We start from the raw sequence: 18,095 nt of genomic DNA, 5'->3' as shown, positions 1-18,095 counted from the left end.
GTGTGGGATCTTTAAGGTGCATGACTTTTTTTTAACCATTGTTGTCTCTGTCGTGAAGAGTAGAGCAACTCTTTTGAATTAAGACCATGTTCCATATGGAGCCAAGTTGTTCCATTCTTGGCTGCCTTCTTCATGCAGATTACTCAGCTACTCTGCTACTCTGTGTCTCAGCTTTCATCTGTAAAATGGAAATGATAACAATACCTACTTTATGGAGTCATTATAGAGATTAAATGACGGAATGTGTGTAGAATGCTTAGACTAGTGCCTGGCACCACAGGAAGTGTTCAAGAGATACCACAAACAAGGCCTGACCCATCACGTCTCAAATGTATGACAAAACTCAGGTCCATTACCTTAGGTGTGACGTTACAGTCCGTAATGTTTACCCTGGAGTTTATTATTATTCATATAATGGACTCTGGTTTTGTTTAATTGCCATTCTGTATCCATCCTATCAAATATTGTGCACATCAGCCTTTTAACGGTTCATAATTATATTACTTTTGATATTCTCTCATTGCCCCCTTCAGCCATGATGGTCCCCTCCCCACATCTTATGGACCAGAGCTCTTGCTACATACAAACGGCATGAGTAGATTTCAACTTTTCTTTGATTCAAACTGACAGATTAAAAACTAATTATTCTCTGTAATATTTTTACAATAAAAACTAAGTTGAAATGATTTATATACACTTCCAGCCAACACATTTGCAATTCAAGGTTAAAACTGTTCTTGAAACAGCACCAGTTAAAATGCAATTACAGCTCCCCAAGCAGGGATAAAAGAAAGAAATGTTTTACATATTTAACTTCAAAAGTTAAAAAGCCAATTAAATATTATAGAAATAAAAACTTTCATTAATTTTCACTAAATGATAAAGACTTCATTAGTTATATTAAGGTAAAGATAAATCCAAGTGTGTTTATTACCTGCACCTGGAAAAGAATAAGATGAAGAAAAGTGCTGGTTTGGGGAGGTGGATTCCATTTTCTCCTCGCACCTGCCATCTTGTTCATGGTTCCCAGTTCTTCCTGTGTTGGGCCATAGGCTGTTTCTTTCCAGAGTGCGGAAAAATGCAAACAAGTTTATATCGCCAGTAGTGAAATGGCAGTAGTGGGTGTCCTGCATGCTAGGGACTTAGGAGGTCAGCTAAGAGGAATTGTTTTGGGACTTCTATCATCAGATTCAGTTCTTCTGCTACCGTGTTGCTCTGTCAGTGGATAATGCTCAGGGCCTGTTACGCATGTGGCGTGAAGTGACTGAAAGCATGCAAAACAGAGTCACACGGACCCAGGCTTCTAATCCTCACTTTACCTCTCAGTTCCTGTGTGATCTTGGGCAAGTGACGTAATGTCCCTTAGCCCAAGTTCCTTGTCCGTCGATAAGAATAAGAATAATACCACCAGCGTTACCGGATTTCTATGAGGATTAAGTAAGAGAAAGCATATAATGTTCTTGGCACCTTGCCTCGTGCATAATCAATGCTCAGTAAATACTAGTTGGTAGTGTTAGTGCTATAATAATATTAACAATGTTACTTTAATGTTATTATTTTGAGCTGAGAACAAGTTAGAAACCAAAACAATGTTTATGAAGTGCTTGTACCTGGCCCATAATGGGTTTGATAAATAGACACTGGAAGGTGCAATATGCCTTATACAGATACATAGACACATTATACATGTATACTGTACATTGTGAATATGCATATATATTATAAAGAAGAAAAGGAAGGCGAAGCCGCAGAGCTTCTTATAGTTGTAAGCTTAGCACGCATAGTTACCACATTCCTCATAAGATAATAACAATAACGACGGTAATGAAGGTAATACTTATTGGGCACCTTTGGTGCATCAGGAATTATTCCAAACACTTGATCTGTAGTAGCTCAGTCAATAGTAGTAACCAGGGCTTCCCTGGTGGCGCAGTGGTTGAGAGTCCGCCTGCCGATGCAGGGGACACGGGTTCGTGCCCCGGTCCGGGAAGATCCCACATGCCGCGGAGCGGCTGGGCCCGTGAGCCATGGCCGCTGAGCCTGCGCGTCCGGGGCCTGTGCTCTGCAACGGGAGAGGCCACAACAGTGAGAGACCTGCATACCGCAAAAAAAAAAAAATAGTAGTAACCAAAACCACGTGAGGTGGGTAATGATGTTAGCTCCATTATACATGTAAGAAAACCACAGAAACAGTAAATACTTTGAGGTCACACATTTAGCAAGTAGAGTTTAAAAACAGCGTTTGTAACCCAGGTAGTGAGTGGAAGTGTTTTGTATTTGGAGAGTAAGGCACAGGCCAGAACATTAGGATTCCACGGTAAGAATGGGAGGCTGTTGAAAGGTATTAAACAGAGGTGTGTGCTGTGATCTCATGTACATTTTTGAAGGTTCACTGTGTGGATATTAACTAGATCTAGAAGAGTCAAAGAGATGACACACCAAAAGTGTGGCCCCATCAGAGGCCAGAGAGACACAGCTTTGAAGTTTGTTCTATGACTCCAGCGTCACACGGGGCTGCCACGTGGCACTGCTGTCAGAGGCACCTTCCTATTGTCATCTGCTCTGTAAATGGCATCCCACGGAATCCAGCCAAGTGGAGGTCTGGGTGGTGGCCAGGTTCACCTTTGGCGAGTTTGGGTCTCGAGGCAAGGGTAAGGACCAAGGGACAACCTCTGGCCCAGATGATTGCTGATCACCTGCCCAAGTGAAAAGTATATAGGCTCCCCTTGCCAATCGGGGGATCATGGAAGTTTCCACTCAATGAATGGCCAAGCATGCCAGTTACCAACAGGAGAGGCCACTGGCAATTTTCATTCAATTCAGAGGAATGACGGAGTTTTAGTAAACGCTGCCGACCTACCAAAGGACGTTTGATGAGTCTACTAAGCTTGTCCTCCTTTTTCCTCTTTTATGAGACTGTCAACGGAAGCTATGATCCAGGGGACAGTGTAATATCGCCCAGGTCATCAGTTCACTCTCAGAACCATCACATACTTCCTTTGAAATCTTCGGGCAAGTTGAGTTAATGACAAGGATGTGAATGAGCTTTTCAGCCATAGCGTGTCATTAAGCTGTAAGAGCAATTTAAGCGAAAGCATTTTTGTGTTAAATTCAGAACCTACCTCTTTTTACATTTATATGACTAATTCTTTCCTGAGGATCAGAAATAAACTTTTTAGGAGAACTAAATGCTAGCTGTGAAAGAAGCACGTATTTGAGAGAATAAACAAACCTTCCAGTCACATTGCTGAGGGTCTCCCAGGCCATCCTTTCCTGGCATCTCAGAGATGAAAGTATTTCAGGACAGATGGCTAGTCTCTTCCAGAAAATTTCTGGTCTTAACTTGCTATGTGTGGCAGCCCAGTCCATTTTTCTAAAAAAATCACCCTGAAAGTTAAGGAATTCCTCCCTCTATTCAACTCATGTCTCTAAGGCTTTCATTTTAACCAGTTTCCTCTTATTTGGCCTTCTTTGGACACAGAGAAGAGCTGGTCAGCATCTTTCACATACAAGGGCCTTTAATCAAATTACTCCTTACTCGCCTTTTCTTCACACTAATAAACAATTCCACTTCCTTTAACCTTTCCACACAGGATTTACCCTCCATCCCTTTAATCATTTTGGTTGGTCTTTCCCTAGACTGTCTCCAGAGGGTCTTTGTTAATCCCTTTCATGTAATTTTCAGAAGTTCTTTTCTCTGAGGAAGTATTGAAATCTTCTCTCATTTTTGGAGGCATTCAGTTCTGATTTTGGTAGTCCTATCCAGTGAGTACACCTTGCTAGGTTGAGTTGGTTTTTCCTTTCAGCACCTCCAGTTATTTTCATCTGAGTGGGTCACCTGTGGACAGAGTAAACAGCCCAGTTTTCTTAGTTTTTCTGCTTTTATTGCCTTTCTCCCTTCATTATAAATAAACAGGGAACATCAGAAGGAAGAATGGGAAGAAAGGCAAATTCTAAATAGCAACGATGTGAGTTGTTAGAAGTTACATGAATTGTAGAAAATTAGAATAATAGGGAAATAACGGGCTACTTTTGCTTTCAGGCTGGTTGAGAGACCACCCTGCTTCTATTACCTTGATGGAAAAGCAGAAAAGGCTCATGGTTTATTATCACTTTCCATGTGCAGGAGAATTGGAGGGGAGGTGGAATGATAAGTGCATTCATATACTTAAGTGATTTTTCTTGGCTATGTAAATTCATTGCCTTCTCATGCAAAGAGAGGGCGTGTCAGACTGGAAGCAGGTCATTCCCTGTGTCATTCTCTGAGGCTGTTGGAGAAACACAGGGGTTAGTTCCAGGCTTCAAGAACTCCAGGTCTTAATTCTCTTGTTATCTTATCCGTTGACGTTAGCCACCTCCTGATCCCAGAAGTTTAGGGCAGCCACTCCACGCCTGCTTGGGAAGTGTTTTTCTAACACCATCCCACCTTGTAATTCTCTCCTGCAGAAAGCCTTCTGATTTGGCATTCAAGGAGCCAGATGGGCCAGAAAAAGTTCAGTTTCTCTCTCCTTTATTTCATTTTCTTCCCCCAGCTCAAGGAGTTGGTATTTTTGGTGGCTGGGCATTTTACATTACACTCCATTTCTTTGGTGACAAGAATAACTTTGTGATCCATTGAGAACAAATCGCTGTCACTCGGCCCCTGCTCTCTTCCTCTTTTATAATAGAATGACCCTTCCCCCCCCAACCCCCGAGTAAGCAAAATGTTGAAGGCTGCAAAGAATCCTTTTTGATAATAAAAATATGATCCTGGAGTGCTGATTTTTTTTTTGCTTTGCTTTTCCATAAAAGTTTGGACAGTAGTCTTATGGGAAATGTTTCCTGATAATAACAATGATGATAGCAGCTAATCTTTACTAAGGGCTTACTGGCTGCCACATAGATTTTAATCTTTTCAACAACCTTAAGATAGGCAGTACTAGTATTGTATCTGTTTTACAGATGAGGAAACTTGAGTTACAGAAAGCTTGAATACTTTGGCTCTAATGACCCATCTGGTAAATGTTGAACTTGGGCAGTTTAACCTGCACACCATGGGTTTGGCAACTTTGTGACAGCAACTGCTGAACTGGATCCCTAGTGTGTAGGAAGATGCTTAGTAAGAATTAAATCGCAAATATTTACTGAGTTCTTACGCTTTAGGAACTGTTTTAAACACTGTACATGGATGGTCTCATTTAATGCTGACCCAAACCCTATCGGGTCGATGCTGCTGTAATTCTCACCGTTTTATTGAGGAAGAATTGAGGCTCAGAGAAGTTAAGCAACTTTCTCAGCGTCACAGAGTGCTTGAGCCATGGAGTCAGAATTCCCACGCGAGAAGTCTGGCTCTAGAAGCTGCCAGTTTCACTATAACTCTATGCTGCTTCCTGTAATACTGAAGATCTTGCTGGGGGCCGGGGGGGCGGTGAGGCTGCTGCAGAAAGACTGGGCCTCTTGTCTGAGACACAAACTGCGAAAGTTCTATATACCCTCAAGTGAAGTGTTTTCCTGGTTAGCTGGCAGGACAGAAACCGCAGCCAGATAGGCCCATTGGCAGTGATTCCAGCAGGAAGCCTGTGTCCTGCTGGGTTTGTCCCACGCGGCTTTGTCGGGCACTTCCTGCCATCTTGTGTTCTTGTCACCCCTATTGGCTTTGGACCCCATAGCTTTCTAACCGATGTTCTTTTTTCTCCTTTTCTCTGGTTCTCTGTTCAGCTCGAGGCTTTTTATTCCATCTTCACCACGGAGCAGCAAGACCACGTCAAGTCAGTGGAGTATCTGAGAAATAACTTTCGGCCACAGCAGGGCCTGAACGACAGGGTGGTGTCCAAGTCTGCCGTCCGTGATGCCTGGAACCACGACATGACAGACTTCTTAGAAAACCCACTGGGGACAGAAGCCTCTAAAGGTACCTTTGGATTAAGTGCCCTTGCCCAGAGGAAGATTCCTTATCATAAGTTACTTTAAATGAAACGGTGTTCAGAACCGGCCAAGAATTGGAACATGCCGTTAAAAGCACGTTTCTGTGCTCAAAGTGACTTGTCTGGATGATAAGTAGAAGCATTTGTGGGAATAACTTCAGTTAGATACTTTCAGAATCGCCCTTTTGACTAGTAACATATTAGTCCTTCTCTCTGTAATTTAACTTTGTAGCATCAACCCCAACTAGTTGATGTCTTAAAGCTTTCTGGTGTCTCACTTTTTAACTGTTTCCCTGTCGTGATCAGGTGTTTGTCTCTGAGCTCAAACATCAGGACCTCAGACTTGCTCCCAACACCCCAATCTGCAGCTTTCTTACTAACTTCCATACCAGCCAAGAAGTCTCCCTCCAGCTCTCCACCCCCACCAGACATCACATGGCCTCTTTTTTTTTTTTTTTAATTTATTTTATTTTTGGCTGCATTGGGTCTTTGTTGCTGTGGCGAGCGGGGGCTACTCTTCGTTGCAGCACGCAGGCTTCTCATTGCGGTGGCTTCTCTTGTTGTGGCTCCCAGGCTTCGGTAGTTGTGGCACGTGGGCTCAGTAGTTGTGGCTCACAGGCTCTAGGTGCGCGGGCTTCAGTAGTTGTGGCGCACAGGCTTAGTTGCTCCGCGGCATGTGGGATCTTCCCAGACCAGGGATCGAATCCGTGTCCCCCGCATTGGCAGGCGGATTCTTAACCACTGTGCCACCAGGGAAGTCCCAGATGAGGAATTTATATCACGAGTGAGTATAATATCTGGTAGCTCAGAATTGCTGACGTTACGACAATTACAAAGTTCTTTCCTAATAAGTGGACTGAACATATGATACATCAGTTGTACAGAGAGGATGCATAGCCCTTCTTACCTAAGGAAGTTGGAGAGGATACTGGTTTTCGTTGCATTAAGTTGTCAGAGTGGCCAGGATCTTCCACTGAATGGGCTTTCTCTGAATTTGAGCAGAGCCATGGACCCATCCTTAGATAGAGAGAATCGGTTCTTCATTTTACAAGGTTACAATGATCATGGTGTGTCCATTGCTGACTCTTAAGATGGGTGGATACTAAAATGTTTTGTGATCTTTCTAGACACAGAGAGAGATGCAGATGCACTCCTCTTTCTTTTTTAAACCTACTATTGGAGTGTCACATACAGAAAAGTGCACGCATAATATGCACACGACTTGATTAATTTTCACAAACTGAATATATTTGAGTAACAAACACCCAGATCAAGAAACTGCTATCACTTGCTTCCCAGAAGCACTTCCTTTCCTTCACTCCTAGACACTATCCTTTCCCAGGGGTGACTGTGACCGTGAATTAGCCTTGCCTCCTGGTCAATTTCATATAAATGGACTCAGTCTGTAAGTCCTCTTCTGTGTCTTGCTTCTTTTGCTTTACACGGGCTTGGAGAGTTATCTGTGCTATTACACGCAGCTGTAGTTTGTTCCTTCTTACGGTTGAATTTCATTGTGTGACAGCACCTGAATTTATTTATCCATTTCAGTATACATGAATATATGGATAATTTCCATGTTTTGGTAATCATGAAAGTTCTTGCACATGGCTCTTAATGAGTATGTGGACAGATCTCCGTTGGGTATGCACCCAGCAGCAAAATGACTACAGCCTAGAGGACACACATATTTTCAGATCTGGTTAGATACTGCTGACCTGTTTCCCAACATGACGATATGGACCGCTTTACACTTCTGCCAGCAGTGTAAGATCGTTTTCTATTTTTTAACATTTTTTAAAGGCCTCATTGACATACCATAAAGTTCAGTTGTTGTGAATGTACAATTGAATAATTTTCAATAAATTTGTAGTTGTACAGCCATCACCACATCCACTTTTAGAACACTTTCATCATCCCAGTAAGTTCCTTCACGCCCACCTGCAATCAGTTCTTTCTCCTAACCTCAGTTCCAGGCCACCTCTGATTTGCTCTTGTCTTCCACTTGACAGAGGATTTTAAGATTTATACATGCTGTAGCATGGATCAGTAGCTCGTTTCTTTTTATTGCTAAATAGTATCCCTATTTGTTTTTTTCCATAACAGCTTTATTGAGATTTAATTCACATACCATAAAGTCCATTCTTTTAGAGTGTCCACTTCAGTGGTTTTTTATATTCACAAAAGTGTGTACTCATCACTACTACCCACTTCAGAACATTTTTGTCACCCCCCAAAAGAAATTCCAGACTCATTAGCAGTCACTCCTCTTTCTCCTGTCGCTCCTTCTTTCCCAGCTCTAGGCAACCACTAACGTACTTTCTGTCTCTACGGATTTGCCTGTCGTGGAGATTTCATATAAATGGAATTGTACAGTATATGGCTTTTTGTCTCTGGCTTCTTTCATTTAGCATCATCTTCTCAAGGTTCATCCACATTTAAGCATGTATCGAATTCCATGCCATTTTATGGCCAAATAAGATATAATTGTATGGCTAGACCGCATTTTGTTTATCCATTTATCAATCGATAGATTTCAGTTTCTGGCTCTTACGAATATTGCTGCTGTGAACGTTCGTGTTCACATTTTTGTGTGGACATGTGTTTTCATTTCTCGTGGATATAAACCCAGGAGTAGAATTGCTGAGTCATAGGGCAACTCTTTGTTTACATTTTTTAAGAACTGCCAGACTTTTCCCAAAGCAGCTGTACCAGTGTACGTTCCCATCGGCATCATCCATATCCTCGCCAACACTTGTTACACATCTTTTTTATTTTAGCCATCCTACTAGGTACGAAATAGTATCTCTTTGTAGTTTTGATGTGCACTTCCCTAATGACTAATGATGTCCCTATTTGTTTTTAAATGATGTTTGTATTTGTTTTAAATTTCATAAAACCATGGTCCATGTGACCAAATGCTCCTCCTTGTATTCCCCAAGAAAATTCAGGTCATTCCATGGCACCGAAGGCTGAAAGCCAGCCACAGATGCTGGCAGTCATCAGGCAGCCCGGTGTGCTTAGATTATTGACCTTCGAGATCTGAGTAGAAAAGAGCCAGTATAAAAGAAGAGTCCCTTTCTCTTCTCCAGGCATGTGCAAAAAAGATATTAGAAAAGGAAGGGTGGTATTCTGTAATCTTCAGGTGATTCAGAAAGAACAAACCCTGTCTGATTGGCATTCTCTAGCTGATCATTATTGGAAGCTTTTGGTGCCTAAGAGAGCCATGATGTTGAGCATAGAGCTGTGCATTTATTGGGCTGTTGTCACAGAAGAAAGAAGAATTAATTAATTACGTAGGACAGGCATCAGTAAGCTTTTCTGGCTAAGGACCAGGTATTGGGTCATGTGATCTCTTGTTGCAACTACTCAGCTCTGCCACTGTAGCGTGAAGGCAGCTGTAGACAGTATATAAATAAGTAGGTATAGAAAATGTCTTCTAATAAAACTTTATTTGTAAAAATAGGTGGCAGTCCAGATTTAGCCTGGGGATCATAGTGTACTGACCCCTGCTCTAGGGAATGGCTCAAACTAAGATGGTGGAACCCCATCTGAGGCTTGTTTGAAGGTATTTTCACAGCGGCCGTGACTGTGGAAGTGTCCATCGGTCGGTTCTGCTTTTCCATGACACTACAAGATCCTAGGACCAATTAGAGGTTTATTAACTTGGTAACCATTCACTGACCAATCCACCTTAAGACCGCTTCGTCTTCCACTCCAGAAGTATAAGTGGAGCCTCTGTAGACTGAGCCCCACTTCCGTTGTTCCCTGGCTGTGATCACTGACTAGTGTTCATTGAGCAGCACAGCAGGGGATGCTTGAGTTGATGTGCCCCCACCCTGCCCTTCTGTCAGGATGATCAGACATACTAGAATAGAGAAAACAGAATCAAGCCATTCAGTTCCAAGCATGAGATGCATCGCCACGTACGACACCAAAAGAAAGGGGGAAAAGTCACCTTAATATTGTAATGTTTCCGAAGAAAGATTTATAATGGATGTCATCCGTAAAAAAATATAAAGCTTTAGTTTCCAGTAAATGGAAACAATATTTAGGCTTGGTAGATTGTTCGAGGGACATCCAATTCACCACTCTGCCCTTTGTCGGTAAATAACTTAGACAGACTTTGGGATTTAATGCGCTGTCATTTTAGTTATTCTGCAACACATCCCGGGCACATGGAAGAGCATTTCGGTGATTAAGTGCTGAATACTGTCTATTGTGAAGACTTTTGGAACAGTGAACAGAGAAAAATAACTTCCCTTCCAACAACATGAAACATATGGTTTATTAATTTAACAAAACCTGTTCAAACCACAGTGGAATCAAAACCACTTGATCTGATAATTTGATTTGATGGCTTAATTAAAGTGACACTGTATAATGTAATAAAAGCAAAGGAAATGAAGAGGACAGTGGGTGGCCTTTGTCCTCTCCAGTCCCCTAAGCCAACGCTGTGGTTTTTGAGAATGGTTTTTGTTTTTGCTGATGGACGGATCTCTTTGTTAGCTGCATTTTCAGTGCTAAAGATTGCTTCCTGTCTTGGTTAAAAGCAGTTTTTAAGGGCATGTACCAGTGTGTGAGAATGCCTAAATAACTAGCCTATTTTAAATCAGAACACATCGAGAAAGACCATCACATTTTCCACCCAAATTAGCAAACAAAGAAGTAAATCCACGATTGCTTTTAAAAGGGGTTTGACATTGAAATCATGGTTTTCTGCTATTTTGGGATAAAATATTAATGTTGTTCTATTTTCAGTTTAATCATGTTCACTCACCACATTAACGAGCTTGAATTACTTTATCTTAATAAAAGAACCTCTGATATGGAACATTTAATTCCTTTATAGGCAGCTGCCCTCCCAGAAACTCTTCCAGAAAGTTAGCTTGGTACTTTTAGTAACTTCCAACACAGAAAAGTGCTAAGGAAATCACATTTTTAATGCAGCCGCCATGGAGTGGTTTTGACCTCCTCCTTTTAAAAATAACTATTACTAGCTATTAATTTTTAACCTTGGGAGTGATTAAGAAAGCAAGCAAAAAGTAGGGCTGTTTTTTTGTAAGACTCTCCAACATCCTGGGTGCTCATGCTTTTAAAGGGCATGCCATGTTCTATCAAACATTTTTACAGGCTCAGATATCCCGTGATGACTAATTTTATGTAAATAGATAGAGAGTTGGTGTAAGTTGCCTTTGATTGGTTGACATAAAGTTGATATTTCATAGACATTTAACATAGCATTAACTACTTTGGGCTCATGTTTTCTAGCCAGTGAATTTCTTTTCCCGTGTCAGGCATCTTCATCTACACTGAAGCGCTTTCTCTAGGAGCTGTGCCTGGTACACCTATGCTTAAAAAGGCTACATAGGGGTTTTCATGGGCCAGGTGCTATGCTAGCCTTTTCCGTGCATATACGGTTTATTTAATCCTCAGAACAACCTCTGCCAGGATGCACTTTCCATTTGTCAAATATTTGTTGAGCATCTACTATGAACAAGTTTTAGGCACTAGAAATAAAGCTGAACAAGGGAGAAGAGTCTCTTACGGAGCTTAAGTTTTAGGGGGAAGAAAGAAAGAAAGCCGTCAGTGATTAAGCTCTTCAGTGTTGTTCTGCAGATCAAATCAGGTGGTTTGCTAAGAGTGGCAGACATGGTGAGGCCAAGGGAAAGAGAGCTTCTCTGGAGAGGGTGGGTTGGTCTGGGTAAGGAGCCAGCCCTGCAAACTTCGGAGAGGGAACGGTCCTTCTGCAAAGGCCCTGAGGCATGGGAACCCGCAAGAGTGAAGTCTCAGAAGACTTTTCTTGGTAAGGCGTTAGACTGTGTTCTTATGACAGTGGCCTTTGGAGGAGCCTAAGCAGGGCTATGGGACCATCTGAACAGGTTTTTAGACCCATCACTCTGACTGTTATGTGAAGAATGTTTGCAGAGGACCTGGGGTGGAATCTGTAAGACCCGCAGGAGGCTGATGGAAATATTCCTGGCAGGATGACAGTGGCTGGATGAGGGTGATCCTGGTGGACGTAGAAGTGATCCGTTGGGGATGGATTTTGTAACAGAGCCTCTGAGATTTACTAACACTTTGGATGGAGGATGGGTGGGGGTGAGCAGAGAGAGAAATGCAGTGTTACTGTTTCTCTTTAACAGATGAGTGGTCTGAGATTCAGAGAGAACAGGTGGTCGGTCAACCAGAGCCTGTCAGCCAGGAAATGGTAGAGCTGAGACGTCAACTGAGATACTCTTCTGTCCAAACACAGCATTCTTTCTATTTTCCAAGGGACTGCCAGCTTCCGTATGAATCCACAAGAGGTGGTCTCTGTTTTAAATGTCATCAGGTGGCTTGAGCGACACGGTTTTATTATTATCTTTCTGTGAATGAAGGCACTGTAAAAGTCCTTGAGGCAATTGGGTGCTCTTCCTAAAGATCAAGTTTATCTTCCTGAAAGGAATCACTGGTCTCTGCTTTATCTGCTTGGCTTGCTTTTGGCAGGTTATCTTGGGTCCTCGGGGCAGAGGTTACTGAGGTCTTGCTCACAGGGTTAGTCCCTGGGAGGGTCAGTGCGCCCACTTAATGTGGATGTTGGGGCCTCCTAGGCTAAAGATATTGTGCATCCTTGAATCAACAGGACCTAACACAGTACCTAAAATATAGTAGGTATACAGCCATTGTTCATTAAATGAATGAATGGGGAGACAATATAAGGGGCAAGGGGTAAGAATCTAGACTTTGGAGTCAAGCAAACCCGGACTCAAATTCCACGCCAGTCATTTACTTCTGCACATCTGTGCTCTAGTTCATATCTAAGCCTCAGTTTCCTTTCTGTAAAATGGAGCTAATAATCACATCCCCTTCCTTGGCTTGTGGCCTTTAAGTGAGCCGGTATAGAGAACAAATAGTACAGAGCCCGGGACATGGAAAGTACTCTGCAGATAATCGTACTTCCTTGTCTGTAGGTCAGCACTGGCTTTCAGGACAACCTATTACATGTGACATGATCACTGGAGAACACATTTCAAAACAAGGGGACCACATTCTCTTCCTGGTGGAAATGCGAAGCCAGATTGTCTGAAATAGTTAAAACCTTTCCAGTGAATCCCACGGCCCATAGCATGGTCCACATGTCCTGTCCCCCTCCCCAAGCCCGCCTTCGTATCCTGCACCTCAGTCCACCAGCCGCACTGCAGTTCCAGCAGCCTCTTCCCTGGAAGGCCCCAGCCTCACCGCTGTGCGTCATCCATCCCTTGTCAGCCTTCAAGGCTCAACTCAGTGGCCCTTCCCCATGAAGTTTCCTGGCTGCCTTGGCCCAGACACTGTCGGGGCACCACTACCTTTCTTTTGTAGCATTCTCAGCGTTGGAATTTTACATTCATTTATGTATTTTTTTTTTTCCTAATACCTAACTCTCCCACTACCTTGTAAGCTCATAAAGGGTAAAACTGTTTTGTTTTTTTTTTCTTTTCTTTGTTGGAGAGAGGGTACAATGCTCACTGTTGGCGCCTTAGCAAATATTGGACTGGAGGGAATGATGATGGATGGATGGCTGGATGGATGGATAGATGGATGGATGGATGGATGGATGGATGAAGCTAACCCACACATGCCAGGTGGCCAGGAGTAAAAAAGATTCTTGCTACAAGAGTTGGCACAGTTGAGGCATTTATGATCTAGCCCAGGCTAGGTGCTCTCATCAGAGGAGCGAAACCACGCATTTGGAGTAGGATTCCACACCACTCCCAGTACCTGAAATCAGAGAGGCTCCTAGGATTTGGGAAGCCATCTTCCAAATCCGTTTGACCATAAGCCACTTGGATGGAAGTGTTGGTATCAAAGCACCATAGAGAGAGGGCTTTCCTCTCTGTCCCAAGGAACAGCCACGTTTCCCAACCACTCCACCACTCCTAAAAGCAGAGAAAGGGAAGCACTGAAAGAGGCAGGCACTGTTGTCAGGAGGCTCCCAGGCAGAACCACGTTATGGCTTGGGGCCCGTTGAGCTGATATTGTTAACAGATGCCAGGGCCCGCCTATTGTTTTCACACTTTATAAATATCACCTAATTACTTAATCCTCTGTCTCCAGGCAGGTAGGCAGAGTTTGATCTTCAGGGCTGACTTAGGCACCCTCCTATGGCTTCAGCTTTGCTCTGCTCTCCAGGAAAATCTTCCCTGACACTGGGTTTGTTTGTGTGAGCACCGTGGTGCTTATGAACTGCAATCTGGAGATTACTAAAGGCCACCAGCATCCCTCCTCCCAGAGGGACACACTTCCCCTTTCTGTCGCCAGTGAATGTTCACGGCCCATGGAGCGGGAAGCTCCGAGATGCTTGCCTGCATCTCCCTGTCCTCGGGGTCATACGAATCACGGTGGCTGGGAGGCAGACAATGTATCTTCTCCATTCTTCCCACCGATTCTTCTGTAAACCAACACAGGCTGGTCGAGGTAGTTTTTCTTCAGGTTCAAGGAACATGGGCCGAACCCTTGGCTTTCTCGGGTGCAAGCAATGTTGTGACCTCCCCAGTCCTTGAGACCATGTGTAAAGGCACAGAGGGGGAGACCATGATGAGGCCTCTGGGGTCATCTTTTTCTCTTCTAAGCACAGCCGGGGGTCATCACAGTTGCTCGCTTCTCTCCTGGGCCCGCTCTGGACTGGTTTTGTGATTCCAAAGCAGTGGCTTGGACCGAAATGAGTGTCTGGGCTGTCCCAAGTCACATCTGTGCCTGTGTAGACAAGGTGCCGTCTGTACATCTGACACTAGGGGCTAACAGGTATCATCTATCAAGTGCACAGAGCCCCCTGGTTTCAATGCAAAGGCTTCCGGGAAGAGAGGAGGCTTCTCCATGAGGAGTGCACTGAGCATCTCAAACTGTTGGTCTTCACCAGCCAGCTAGAAGCCCAGTTCCTCAGAGCATAAGGATCCGTATGCCTGGGGTGGCCAGGAGGCCAGGGTGGCTCTGTCCCTCCCAAGTGCTGCACAGGTGATTTCTCACTGAGGCCCACTAGGGGCGCTGCTTATTCGCAGCCTGGTCTCTCCAATTTAAGTGGCAGGCTCCCTGATCTCTTGGGTCCTCTTGACCAAGCCTCGGAGGCGCTGCTTGAGGCCAGTCCCCAGGTGTGGAAGATCCTGGAACCATGCCAGAGAGGGCCATCCTTACCAAATGACCCAGGTGCCACATCTAGGGGTTGAAACAACGTTGGCATTTAAACAATGGAGCTCGTCCAATGGCCTCCCTGAACCAGAACAAGTAAGAGAGGCAGGTGCCAAGGAAGAATCAGAAATTCAAAGCTAGCAAGGTGAATGTCGGGAGACATTAAAAGGAGAACGCTCCTTTTAAATATAGTGGGTCCCTAAGTGATACCTAATTCTAAGAGAGAAATTATTTTAAGGACCAAATTGAAACAAAGGAGGCGGGCATCTTGGCCTATTGAGTCACAGTCATCTAGAATCAAGAATTTAAATAAAAGCCTGGCTAAACCCATCAGTGTGGGTCACTAGTTGATCTCTCTCTTTTTTTTTTTTTAACATTTAATCACTTTTTTTTTAATACGGCAGGTTCTTATCAGTCATCAATTTTATACACATTAGTGTATACATGTCAACCCCAATCGCCCGATTCATCCCACCCCCCACTGCCACTTTCCCCCCTTGGTGTCCATAACTTTGTCCTCTACATCTGTGTCTCAGTTTCTGCCCTGAAAACTCGTTCATCTGTACCATTTTTCTAGGTTCCACATATATGCGTTAATATACGATATTTGTTTTTCCCTTTCTTACTTACTTCACTCTGTATGACAGTCTCTAGATCCATCCACGTCTCAACAAATGACCTAATTTCCTTCCTTTTTATGGCTGAGTAATATTCCATTTTATATATGTACCACATCTTCTTCATCCATTCGTCTGTCGATGGGCATCTAGGTTGCTTCCATGACCTGGCTACTATAAATAGTGGTGCAGTGAACATTGGGGTGCATGTGTCTTTTTGAATTATGGTTTTCTCTGGGTATAGCCCAGTAGTGGGATTGCTGGATCATATGGTAATTCTATTTTTAGTTTTTTAAGGAACCTCCATACTGTTCTCCGTAGTAGCTGTATCAATTTACATTCCCACCAACAGTACAAGAGGGTTCCCTTTTCTCCACACCCTGTCCAGCATTTACTGTTTGTAGATATTCTGATGATGCCCATTCTAACTGGTGTGAGGTGATACCTCATTGTAGTTTTGATTTGCACTTCTCTAATAATTAGTGATCTTGAGCAGCTTTTCATGTGCTTCTTGGCCATCTGTATGTCTTCTTTGGACAAATGTCTATTTAGGTCTTCTGCCCATTTTTGGTTTGGGTTGTATGAGCTGTTTATATGTTTTGGAGATTAATCCTTTGTCCGTTGATTCGTTTACAAATATTTTCTTCCATTCTGAGGGTTGTCTTTTCGTCTTGTTTATGGTTTCCTTTGCTGTGCAAAAGCTTTTAAGTTTCATTAGGTCCCATGTGTTTATTTTTGTTTTTATTTCCATTACTTTAGGAGGTGGATCAATAAAGATCTTGCTGTGATTTGTGTCAAAGAGTGTTCTTGCTATGTTTTCCTCTGAGAGTTTTATAGTGTCCAGTCCTACATTTAGGTCTTTAATCCATTTTGAGTTTATTTTTGTGGATGGTGTTAGGGAGTGTTCTAATTTCATTCTTTTACATGTAGCTGTCCAGTTTTCCCAGCACCACTTATTGAAGAGACTGTCTTTTCTCCATGGTATATCCTTGCCTCCATTGTCATAGATTAGTTGACCATAGATGCGTGGGTTTATCTCTGGGCTTTCTATCCTGTTCCATTGATCTATATTTCTTTTTTTGTGCCAGTACCATACTGTCTTGATTACTGTAGCTTTGTAGTGTAGTCTGAAGTCCGGGAACCTGATTCCTCCAGTTCTGTTTTTTCCCTCAAGACTGCTTTGGTTATTTGGGATCTTTTGTGTCTGCATACAAATTTTAAGATTTTTTGTTCTAGTTCCGTAAAAAATGCCATTGGTAATTTGATAGGGATTGCATTGAAGCTGTAGATTGCTTTGGGTAGTATAGTCATTTTCACAATGTTGATTCTTCCAATCCAAGAACATGGTATATCTCTCCATCTGTTGGTATCATCTTTAATTTCTTTCATCAGCGTCTTATAGTTTTCTGCATACAGGTCTTTTGTCTCCCTAGATAGGTTTATACCTAGTTATTTTATTCTTTTTGTTGCAATGGTAAATGGGAGTGTTTCCTTAATTTCTCTTTCAGATTTTTCATCATTAGTGTATAGAAATGCAAGAGATTTCTGTGCATTAATTTTGTATCCTGCAACTTTACCAAATTCATTGATTAGCTGTAGTAGATTTCTGGTGACATTTTTAGGATTCTCTATGTATAGTATCATGTCATCTGCAATCAGACACAGTGTTACTTCTTCTTTTCCAATTTGTATTCCTTTTATTTCTTTTTCTTCTCTGATTGCCATGGCTAGGACTTCCAAAACTATGTTGAATAATAGTGGTGAGAGTGGACATCATTGTCTTGTTCTTGATCTTAGAGGAAATGCTTTCAGTTTTTCACCATTGAGAATGATGTTTGCTGTGGGTTGTCATATATGGCCTTTATTATGTTGAGGTAGGTTACCTCTATGCCCACTCTCTGGAGAGTTTTTATCATAAATGGGTGTTGAATTTTGTTGAAAGCTTTCTCTACATCTATTGAGATGATCATATGGTTTTTCCCCTTCAATTTGTTAATATGGTGTATCACATTGATTGATTTGCGTATATTGAAGAATCCTTGCATCCCTGGGATAAATCCCACTTGATCATGGTGTATGATCCTTTTAATTTGTTGTTGGATTCTGTTTGCTAGAATTTTGTTGAGGATTTTTGCCTCTATATTCATGAGTGATATTGGCCTGTAATTTTCTTTTTTTGTAGTATCTTTGTTTGGTTTTGGTATCAGGGTGATGGTGGCCTCATAGAATGAGTGTGGGAGTGTTCTTTCCTCTGCAGTTTTTTGGAAGAGTTTGGGAAGGATGGGTGTTAACTCTTCTCTAAATGTTTGATAGAATTCACCTGTGAAGCCATCTGGTCCTGGGCTTTTGTTTGTTGGAAGATTTTTAATCCCAGTTTCAATTTCATTACTTGTGATTGGTCTGTTCATATTTTCTATTTCTTCCTGGTTCAGTC

The 18,095-nt window shown here is 42.6% G+C and overlaps 1 protein-coding gene across 3 annotated transcripts in view; it reads left to right on the top strand.

Moving 5' to 3' along the window:
• Positions 1-18,095, top strand: part of PTPRG (protein tyrosine phosphatase receptor type G) — a 731,646-nt gene that overhangs the window by 585,095 nt on the left and 128,456 nt on the right. For all 3 annotated transcript variants that reach the window (XM_033424736.2, XM_004267970.3, XM_004267971.3), the window contains exon 8: positions 5,698-5,890. In XM_033424736.2, coding sequence (XP_033280627.1) covers positions 5,698-5,890 — 193 coding nt within the window. The remainder of the gene's footprint in view (positions 1-5,697; positions 5,891-18,095) is intronic.

Source organism: Orcinus orca, chromosome 10 (assembly GCF_937001465.1).
Source record: "Orcinus orca chromosome 10, mOrcOrc1.1, whole genome shotgun sequence".
Taxonomy (NCBI): Eukaryota; Metazoa; Chordata; class Mammalia; order Artiodactyla; family Delphinidae; genus Orcinus; species Orcinus orca.
This window is presented reverse-complemented; position numbering and strand designations above follow the sequence as displayed.